Here is an 11169-nt window from a genome sequence, read left to right on the forward strand (position 1 = left end):
TCTTGTCCAGTTTTCAGATTTGCAGCAGGAGTCAGAAAACTGACCTTAACTTAAAACCTAATTTTAATATACTGACATCAATGTGGTGTGTGTGTGTGTGTGTGTGTGTGTGTGTGTGTGTGTGTGTGTGTGTGATGTGCTGCTTGGAAGTCAGGAAAACCCTCAGGAATCAGTCCTCCCTTCTATCATGTGTCCATGCAGGTCTCAGGCTTGCTGACGTGTCCTGAGCTAGCCCTGTTTCTGTATTAATTTGAAGACTTCATGTGGTCCACACAAACCACCTCCATGGCTAGGGGTCTGCTGTAATCATCCTCTACTGCACTTTCACCTTTTGAGAGGTATTTGGCCTACAAGGACAGATGGTTGGTGGTCCAGGACAGAAGCCAGAGAAGAGGAGACATGGCTCAGAGCAGAGCTGGGAACTCAGGGGGCTCAGGCGCTCCCAGCTGGAGCACTGCTTTGCTCTCAGCTGTCACTCTACATTGTGTCCAGTGATGCAGAGGAATGGGGAGAGAGGCAGGAGGGGGAGGGACTGGGGTCCACCCCATCTGTCTTAGCTGCTGGAGGCCTAGCCTGAACCTAGAAGAGCTATCGGGGACCCACACTCCGTGCAAAGCCAGAGGCAGCTTCCTCCAGGCTCAGAATGCAGAAATGGGAACTGTGGGCTGTGGCCTTCCTGGCTCTCCTGCCTGCACAGATCTTTCCACACACAGACATCAGTATCCATCCAGGTGAGCACAGGGGCCAGGGCCAGGGACAGGTTGGGGGATGTCACTCTTATAGACTTGAGGGATGCAGGCATGCTGAGGGGAAGTGCTGGGGAATTGAGCTGACCTCCTGATAGCTCAGCCCCAAATGAGAGAGCATTCTCTCATCCCAAGACCCTTAAAGTTTAAATCCCAGCTTTGCAGTTTACAAACTGTGTGACCTGGCAGCCTTCCTTCCTTCCTTCCTTCCTTCCTTCCTTCCTTCCTTCCTTCCTTCCTTCCTTCCTTCCTTTCTTCCTTTTCTTCCTTCCTTCCTTCCTTCCTTCCTTCCTTCCTTCCTTTAAATTTTAGTTATTCAGTCATTTATTTTTGAGACAGGATCTTGCTATTAGCCCTGGCTGGAATCTCAATCCTCCTGCTTCCTGCTCCAGAGTGCTGACATTACAGATGTGTGCTACTACAGCTCACAAAGTTTCTTAATCATCCTGAGCCTCAGTTTCTTCCAGAAAGTGGAGGCCATAAGGCCACCCCGTCCAGGCCATAGAGAAAGTGTTTAGCACAGTACCTGCCACCATGGTACTTTTGTTAGAAATTTGCTATCTGGGAACCCCCTCCCCTCCAGCCTTGGCAATGCCAACAACTCCAGCGAACCCCCAGAGGCAGGGTCACTGAAGATGGACATGCAGGATGAATACAGTTGTCTCTCTATCAGTCTCCCTGGCAGCCCGGCGCCAGCAATCTCCATCCCTATGGGCTCAATGGGATGTCCCGGGGAAATGGGACTCATCAACCTCAGGCACATGACCTCCCTATATGACATTAGAGGGATGAGAAGAAGCCAGGGAGTTTGAGTACTTCCAACGTTGCAAAGGGGAGGCTGGGGTGCTAACACCAGGAAAGTGCTCTCAGGTTGGGAGGCATCCGACAGCTCCCTGGGCCAGGCTAGATATATATAAAACACCCGAATTATCCTAGCCCTCTCTCTTCCCCTCCCTCCTCCCTTATTCCTCAGAACAAGGGAGCCCCACCACCACCAACCCACCGCAGCTCATCAAGCCAGGCCACAGGGGAAGAGGATGTGCTCAGCCCTGCCAGTGGGGGTGATCAAAAAGTAGGCAACAGAGTCCATGTCAGAGACAGCCCCGGCTTCCCTTACTAGAGGACCCACGTGTAGACCAAGCTGCCCATCAGCTACATCTGTGTAGGGGGCCTAAGTTTAGTCCACACATGGTCCTTCTTTGGGTGCTTCAGTCTCTGCAAGGCCCTCTGGTGCCTGGGGGCTCCGCTTCTACCTAAGCTCTCTGTATCGGGCAGCGTAGGCTATCATGGCAGAATCCATAGACAGCCCGGAACTGCAGAACTCCCAGCCCATGGTTGGAAGTGTCTGTTACACTGAGCACAAGGAGCTGAGTTTTATCCCTGGTGCCCAGTAAAAAGCGTGCACCATGGTGTGTCTGTGAGCACAGAGCTGGGGAAACAGCAAAGGAGGATCCCTGGGGCTTGCTGGCCAGCCAGCCTAGGTGAATTGGTGAGCTGCCATTCAGTGAAAGACCCTGCCTCCAAAAAATATAAATAAGATGGAGAGCGACTAAGGTCTCATATACACTGGTATACCCACCCACATGAACAGACACACACACACACACACGCACGCACACACATACATACACAGAGGTGGGGATAATAATGACGTGATGGTGCAGATGAGGTACTGATCACATGACGAGCGTCTGGAAAAGCATTTTCTCTCTCAATACCTCTGTAGTTGTTGGTCACTGTTGTTGGTGCTGGGGCGTTACAGGCAGGAGAGTTTCATCAGAGACAGGAAGCTGCAGACACCACATCTGTCCCCGTGTGCCGCCCTCCTTTACAGACAGGTGAACCAGGATCACCTCAAAACCAGCAATCTTGGAGACCTCACTGAGAAATCCATTCCACTCAACCCTTCCCTGCTACGGCGGGGAAACGGAGGCTGAAGTCTGACTGAGGTCATCACTGCTCGTAGGGCCGTAGGGCACTTCTTTCATTTCCCCAGACCCCCAGCCCAGCAGAAAACTGAGAGACTGACACAAACATCAGAACATGCGCTGCTGGGTGACTAGCAAGGACTCAATAGGACCTCTTGGCTTTCTGTCCTCTTCTGGATACCCTCAGCTGGCTATTCTACACAATGCAGTACAGGGCAGCCATCGGCCATTCACCACACAGCTCCTGCCCTTCATTATCCATCCCCTGAGCACGCTGAGCTACTTGCAGATCCGCTCAACCTCACTCCCGAGTCTCCCTCCTTCTCCTTCGGACAAGCCTGGGAGGATTTAGCCATACAGGACTTTTCCCCAGCCTTTGCTCTGAAATTGCCTTTGCTCTCATTGCTTCTGTGGGTTCATGCAAGTGAAGCACTTAGAGCTAGAACCTGAGAAGAGTAACAAAGATAATTGTTATTAGGATTCTTCCGCCATTGCTGGTTCCTTCCCCCCATCCCCGACTCCTGAACTCAGTGACAGCAGAGCAAATGGGCGGTCAGTCTGAAACATGGCACTGCATCTGCCTTTCTTTCTTTCTTTCTTTTCTTTCTTTCTTTTCTTTCTTTCTTTCTTTCTTTCTTTCTTTCTTTCTTTCTTTCTTTCTTTCTTTCTTTCTTTCTTTCTTTCTTTCTTTCTCTCTCTCTCTCTCTCTCTTTCTTTCTTTCTTTCTTTCTTTCTTTCTTTCTTTCTTTCTTTCTTTCTTGGCAGGGTCTCTCACTGATCCAGCAGGTCACTGATCCAGCTAGGCTGGTTGGCTGATGAGTTTCAGCCTTCTCTGGCTCCCCAGCATTGAGATTTCAGAGTTGTGTCACCGTGCCAGGCTTTTCACGTTGGTACTGGGGATCTGAAGAACTCTGGTCCTCATGCTTACACAGCTGGCCTTCTCCATCTTACCCACAGAGCCTTCTCCCCAGCCCCACCCATGCCCATTTTGAAGATGAAACCGAGGCCCAGAGAGCAGAGTTTCCAACAGGGTCATCAGGGATCAGAGTCCGAGCCCCTCCACTAGAGCACAGAGACTCAAGCAACTGGATGACCTTCCTCCTACAGTAGACCCAATCCTGGAGCGTGCCTCAGACACTGGCCCATTTTGCTCCCCTCTGTAGGAACAGGGCACTCTACACATATTTTGGAATACTCCTTCACGTATGATTACTAATATCATGTGGGAACAGCATGAGGTCACACACTTAGAAACATATAGAAACTCGGGAAATGCTGGTGTCTTTACATCGTGGTTAAACTTGTCCCTCGGCTGTCTGCAAGAGCTTGGCTCCAGCATTCCTGTGGATGCCAACATTTTCAGATGCTGGGTCCCTGCTGTAGAAGGATGCAGTAGCTACGTCTAACTAAGGCCCACCTCCCATGTTCTTGAACCCACTCATAAAACCGATACAAAGCAAACAGTTGCTGGAGTGCATCGTGTAGAGAAGGACCACATGAAAGAAAAACTGTCTGCCCCTTTTTTTTGACACATAGGAATCTTAGACAGGAGACTCTCAAACCCAAGGCCAGCCTGAATTACCTAGTGAGACCTATCTCAAACATCAAAGGCTGGGGGTTGGGTAGAGAGTTTGCCTGGCACATGTAAATCCCCAGGCATGATTCCCAGCACCTGGAAGTCTATGTTCAGCACAGGTGGGCTGCCCCACCCCCACTCCAGATGCTTTCTCTCCACTGTTGGTTAAATTCATGAACCAGAGCCTGTAGGTGTGGAGGCAGGGGTTTCAGAGAGTTACAAACATGATTGCCAGGAGCAAGCAGCAGCCTCTCCGGTGCTCGTCAGCAAACTGGGTTCCGGTCTACTATCTCTCCTGGGCTGGCCTCCAGGAACCAAGCATCAAGCACTCAATGAATGGTCCCTGCTAGGATGAATCTAAGCAACGGTTTCAGGGCTTTTCCTCTGTGCTCTGGGGCCTCCAGAGTGGCTCACAGAGGGAAGATGCTCAAGATGGAAAAAGCAAGGCTTGCTTTTAAGGAGGACTGCTGAGCATTCAAACTAGACAGGCAACAGGAGGTGGCCCTGCCCGCCACCTTACTTAAGCCTGGAAGACACTTCCTTTTAGCTCCCAGGAGTGTCCGGGGGCCCACTATGGGAATGGGGGAAGGTAAGCGTGGCCCTGGAGCCTCCCCACCTCCTCTCCTCTCTGGGCAGGAGGCGGTGGCAGCAAAGCAGTGCATCTGCAGGAGGCAGCAGAGAGCAGAGCGTTGCATCTGTGGGCGGCTGGTGCAGGGCCAGGGGAGCTCACAGCCAGATTGAGTGGGAAGGTGACAATTTATTCTCTCAAAGTGGGAGAGCTGGATTCCACCGATGTTTTCGTCCCGGAACAAGCTTAGCTCCCAAAGCCTTTGCCTCCCCCCACACCCCCCAGCTGGGAGACCTTGGCTGCTACTTATTGAGAAAAAGACCGTGTAGTTTGGCTTCTTGGTTTCCTGAGCAACAAGCCTCCTCCTGCTCTAAACCTCCTGTCTGCCTCTCTCCCTCAATCCCCATCCCTTCCTCCAACCTCACCTCGGATTCCTTCTTCTCAGTTTTCTTAGTTCAACCCCCCCCCCGCCAACCCCCCACCCCCCCCCCCCCACCTGGGTCCCTCTGCCTGGGCCTTCCTGGAACATTCTCTGACTCTCACCAGCCTTCAGTTTTCTGCTGACTCATCACCTTTTTCAGGAAGCCTCTCAGATCTCGAGTCTGGCTTATGTGCTGCGTTTAAATGCTTCAGGAGTAGCCCTTGCCATCTTAGGCCATTCGGAGGACCCTTGGGCTGGTTAGGGGTCCTGCTGATGAAAACCTTTCTAACCTCAGCTTCTAAGATCCCTGAGGCAAAGGCAGAAGGGAAACACCAGACAGGTAGGAGTTAATGCTTGTGTTTCCCAGGCCTCCAATTAAAGGTCTTTACTGGCCTGGGTGGAAGGAGAATAATTGGGCAGTGACCTGCACAGCCCCATTTTCTGGTTTATTTCAACCCAGGCATGCAGAAACACCCCTTTTTTGTTTTCCTTAGTGAAGGGGAAACCTCAAAGGGATCAGAATTAGGGGGGTGTAAAGTAGCTCAGGAAGGATTTTCCACCTGGGGGAAGAAGACTTGGAGACCCAGGGGCCTTTACCTCCTCCTCTTCCCACTCAGCCCCACTTCATTTAATTAATTATTAATTCCTCTTGACCAAGCCCTATCCAAGGCAGGAAGAAAGGGAAGGAGGAGGGAAGGGCAAGAGGGATGAAGGAAGGAAGAGCAAGGGAGGGAAGAGGGGAGGGAGTGTGAGGGAGGAGGGAGGGAAAAAGGCAAGGAGGAAAAGGAACAAGAGAGGGAAAAAATGATCCTACTACAGGATTCGTCTTTCTCCTTACAGACCAGCATTTCTAAGATTCCACACTTACTCAATCACCCATGCTTGTTAAAATGTGCTTTTGACCCTCTCCCTGGCCTTGAGTGCCCCCAAGAGTTTGTATTGCCAGTGAGATTTCATGCTATATTGCTCATCACATGATAGTGTAGGACAATCCGGAAACCTAAGACCAGGCAACTAGCCTTCAGTGCTGTTTGAATACATCCCTACCTGCTGTTTTCATTCAAAACCTACACTAAAGAGACAGCTCAGCTTAGGGCTCTTTCGGAGGACCCAGGTTCAGTTCCCACTTCAGCACACACACCAGGTGGCTCACAACTGCCTGTAACTGAAGAGGCTTCAATGCCAGCCTCCAAGGACACTGTGATCATATGCATGTTAAGTCCCTCCCCATAATTAACAATAAAATCAATGATTTAAATCTAAGTCCAATGTACCCTCTGGGTACCAAGGTTCTGGGAGAGGAGAAGTGATCACGGCAGCTACTGACCGTAGACAACCCTAGACAAGAATTCTGGGTGCATGTGAAGTCGGGGTGCATCTCTTACCAGAGATACCCATCTGAGGTACCTAAAGCCACCAAGCAGTAGAGACCAGAGGAGAAGCAGGAGTTGGTCAGAGTCAAGGCAGGAGACTTGCCCACAGAGGTCTGATTAGGTGTTTGTGACTGGCAGAAGATGAGCCGACCTGAATCAAAGCAGAAGGCACGAGCTCTGGGAAGCTGCTGTCAGCCACCCGCACTCGGCCTGCCAGTCTCCCATGAGGAAGCAAGGACAGTCTTTGTGGTCAGGAGGCCTCCACCATCTTCCCAGACTGAAGCTGTTGAAGCCCCACTTTCTGTCTGTACGGCACATCGTGAATGCCCCTTGGAGGCTAGGGAGATAGCTCAGGCTGTAAATAATTACCCTGAAAGCATGAGGATTTGAGTTCAGTACCCACAGAAACCACATTTAAACAAAAAAACAGGCATCGTGGCTACACTTGTAATCCCAGCACGGGGGAGGCAGGGACAGGGGCATCCCGGGGGCTCACTTAGCCCAGCCTAAATTGGCAAGATTCAGACCACTGAGAGACTGCCTCGAGGGAAGTGGAGAGACAGCACTCCTAAGGGTGACATCTGAAGTTGTCCTCTGCCTCCCACATGGATGTGCACCTGCAGACACACGCAAATAAATAAACAATCCGTGCTCTAGGAATTCTGTCCACTGTGTTGTGCTGTCCACTATGTTATCTTTGTGTGTGTGTGTGTGTGAGAGAGAGAGAGAGAGAGAGAGAGAGATTGTTCTCCACGTCTTGTTTTCTTTTTCCTTCCTTCCTTTTTTTTTTTTTTTTTTTTGTTTGGGGGAGGGGTGGGGTCTTTCCACTATGTAGCCATGGCTGACCTGGAACTCACTATGTAGACCAAACCATCCTTGAGCTCATGGAGATTCACCTGCTTCTGCCTCCTGGTTGCTAGGGTGAAAGTCGTGGGCCACAATGCCAGGTGTCTCCACCTGTTTTTGAGACAGGGTTCCCACTGAACCTGAAGTTTCACCTGTTCGGCTTGACAGGCTGGTGAGCAAGCCCCGAGGATCCACCTGTCTCTACATCCCACACCCCACAGAGCTGAGCCTTCTCTGTGGCTGCCAGGGATCTGACCTCCAGTCTTCACAGTTGCACAGCAAGTGCTTTACCCACCGGTCCAGTCCCCAGCCCCTACTCGCTACGTTATGATCCCAGAGTCAGCCAGCTATGATGGCGAATTGAAGGCACAGACTCCACACCTCTGTCCGCCAGATATACATACATCTGAGGAAGAAGAGAATGTTCCTAAGACTCACAACTGGTCAGACAGAGCTGACCAGTACCGCGGTGTCCCGGGGACCGCTGCTGGCTACTGAGTCTCCCAACCCAGTGCACGGGAGGGTCTCAGCTGTCTGCCTCTCCCCTCAGCCTGAGTCCTGTTTCCAAGAACACCCCCACAAATTTCTGAGATGAGCCCAGACTTGAGAGAGCTGTATTGTCTCAAACATGGGTTGTGGGGTTAGTTTTGTTGTTATTTGTTATTTTCAGTGTGTTGCTTTTCACAATTGACAACCGACCATGACCCCAGCAGTGTGATGGGTGAAAGATAGAAAGTCTTGCTTCTAGCTGGATACACACTCTTGCCAGATAGCCTGAAATTGCCAATTGAAACAATGTATCATTTCTTGCTTATAAAATTTGCAGAGATCCCCAAGGAAATGACGGCAGTCAGGGCTAGAGACGGCAAAGTGAGATGGGTTCCCTCAGACAGGACAACAGGAGGGGGGATTGCTTTCAGGAAACAATTTAGAAACTGTTCCAACCCCTTCCAAGCCTCTCCTCAAAAACTACCAGAAACACTGGCAAAGCTTGTTGCGTGAAACCGCTGTTTCAATATTATTCATAGCGAGTTTTTATGAAATCTAATTACCCAAAAATAAGGCAATGATTAAACTCTAGGAAGGCTACTTAGGGGCTATCCCAAAGCAGCCTTAATAGGGGCAGCAGAGATGGCTCAGCAGGTAAGAGGAAACCCGGGCTCTGTTCCTGGCACCCCAGTGGCGGATCACAGCCACCTGTAATTAGAGCACCAGGAGAGCCAGTGCCCTATTCCGGATCAGTGGGCACATGCATGCACATGGCATCCTGCACACACAGCATACACACACTTAGTGCATAAATAATTACAATAAATCTCTTTTTTGGTTTGTTTGTGTGTTTGATTAATTGAAATAGGGTCTCTAGGAAACGGAATGGGAGCCTAATATGGGGGGTCCTCTGAAAGGCTCCACCCAACAGGGGATTGAAGCAGATGCTGAGACTCACAGCCAAACTTTGGGCGGAGCACAAAGAGTGTTATGGAAGAAGGGGGTATAGAAGGAGCTGGAGGGGACAGGAGTTCTACAAGGAGACCAACAAAGCTAAAAAGTCTGAACCCAGGGGTCCTGCAGAGACTGATGCACCAACCAAGGACCATGAATGGAGAGGACCCAGACCCCCTGCTCAGATGTAGCTGATAGGCAGCTCAGTCTCCATGTGTGTTCCTGAGTAAGGGGAGCAGGGGCTGCCTCTGTCATGAACTCGATTGCCTGCTTTTTTTTTTTTTTTTTTTTTTTTTTATCATTTCTCCCTGGCGATTTGGCCTTGCCAGGCCACAGAGGAAGAGAATCCAGGCAGTACTGATGAGACTTGATAAGCTAGGGGCAGATGGCAGGGAAGGAGAACTCCCCCTTTCAGTGAATACGGGGATATGGGGGAGGAGGGAGGGAGGAGCAGTTGAGGGAAGGGGCTACAATCTGAATATACAGTGAATAAATTGTAAAATTTTTTTAATTTTAAAAAGAAATAAGGTTTCTCTATGTAGCCCTGAGTGTGCATATATTTTCAGGCACAGAACTGTTAATCATAATGGATGTGTTTTACTCTTAAAGATACGTAATAAGCCACAGAGACAACGTGAGCATCACCTCCATCTCTGTTTCCTCTCCATCCACAGCACTCTCAGAGGTGCCTCAGATGTCCCTGCTGTGTCCCCTGTTCTGGACAGAGTTCAAAGGTCACTGCTACAGATTCTTCCCCATCAACAAGACTTGGGCTGAGGCCGACCTACACTGCTCTCAGTTTACCATTGGTAGGAAATCTGCCAAGCTGGCCTCCATTCACAGGTGAGTGGACTGCCTAGACCTCTGTGGCCTAGCCAAGTGCCCCTTTGGGAAAAAGATTAGAGTCTAGTGTCTCCAGCTGGTGTCTGGCTCAGATCATTGAAGCTACTTTTTACCCGGTACAATTTCTCATTGAAGTTATCCTGGGTGAAATAAAGGGCAAGGAACTCAGCAGCGGTATCGAAGGGCATGCTGGGAGAGTCATCTTTATAATTGGCAATTTTGTGCCGTGCTCTGCAGGGTACCAGAGCTCTTGACCCGGTGACACAGCTGACCTAATAAACATGTGTGGAACAAGAATGGGTGCCCGGGAAGATAACTGGGGAGGCAAAAGCTGCAGCTGTGCAAGCATACGTCTGGATCTGATGCACACCTGTAATCCCAGTACTGCTTGCATGAAATGGCGGGTGGAGATAGAAATTCCTGGAAGCTTTCATCTTGGCTCCCTGGGGTTAGCAGCAGGGCAGACCTCTTCTCAATAAGGTGGAAGGCAAGGACAACTCCTCCGACCCCACTCTAGGTTCGACACACTCCATGGTGGACACTCCCACAAGTGGCGGCCCTTGCTTCCACATTGGGAACATGCTCATGAGAGCTGACAGACCTTCGGTCCTGGGCTAGTGAGCTGTGACTTCCCTGATGCACTGACATTCACCTCTTATCCATAATGGGAACCGCTTGTCAGGGGGATCTGCCCGTCTGGTTGTGGGAGCAACTGAGGGATGGAGTGCTGCCATTTGCCTCACATCCTTCCCCTGCCCTCCATTCTGTGGACAGATTTTTCTGGGCTCACTGATATCAAGGCAATGGGTGAACCACTCTCTGGGTGACCAGTGACCTTGACTTTGCTCAGGGAAATTTCTGAGCAGGAAATGCAGGGCAGAGACTGGGGACTTCTTCACACCTTCGATTCCTTTTAACAGGAATCGAGGCGGGGGGGGGGGGGAAGATGCTTCCCAGGCATTCCCTGGAGGTTGTGCCTTCCAGCTAGGTGTTTGAGCTTGGTTCTTTGACAGCGTTAGCTGCTAAGAGAACTGGGTAAAGTCATATGCCTTCCTAGGTTATAATATTTACGCAGTGAGATGAAATCATCTTATGGGAATGGCTTTAGGGCAGAGAGCCAGGTGTGTCTGCTCCAGTCCCAGCTTGCTATGAGGATGAAACAGACTCAGGGCTGTATAACATGAAACACAGTACTAAGATAAATGAGTGCCTGTAGCCGCTGTGTGTCTGTTTCACTGTGTCCATCTATCCATCCATCCTTTCCTAGATCCCTCTATTTTTCTATCCAATCATCATCCATCCTTTATCCGTTAACCATCCATTTTCCACTCTTCCTTCCATCCATTCACCCTTCTCTCTGTCCTTCTATCCATTCATGTATATATATATATATATATATATATATATATATATATATATATATAT

General features: G+C 50.1%; 1 protein-coding gene across 1 annotated transcript in view; it reads left to right on the plus strand.

Moving 5' to 3' along the window:
• The first annotated feature begins 643 nt into the window (after positions 1-643).
• Clec19a (C-type lectin domain containing 19A) overlaps positions 644-11169 on the plus strand; it is a 13566-nt gene continuing 3040 nt past the window's right edge. Inside the window, exons 1-2 of the mRNA XM_055627310.1 lie at positions 644-731; positions 9576-9744. Of these exons, the coding sequence (XP_055483285.1) occupies positions 644-731; positions 9576-9744 (257 nt within the window). The remainder of the gene's footprint in view (positions 732-9575; positions 9745-11169) is intronic.

Source organism: Psammomys obesus, unplaced genomic scaffold (assembly GCF_907164565.1).
Source record: "Psammomys obesus unplaced genomic scaffold, mPsaObe1.curated_primary_1811, whole genome shotgun sequence".
Lineage (NCBI taxonomy): Eukaryota > Metazoa > Chordata > Mammalia > Rodentia > Muridae > Psammomys > Psammomys obesus.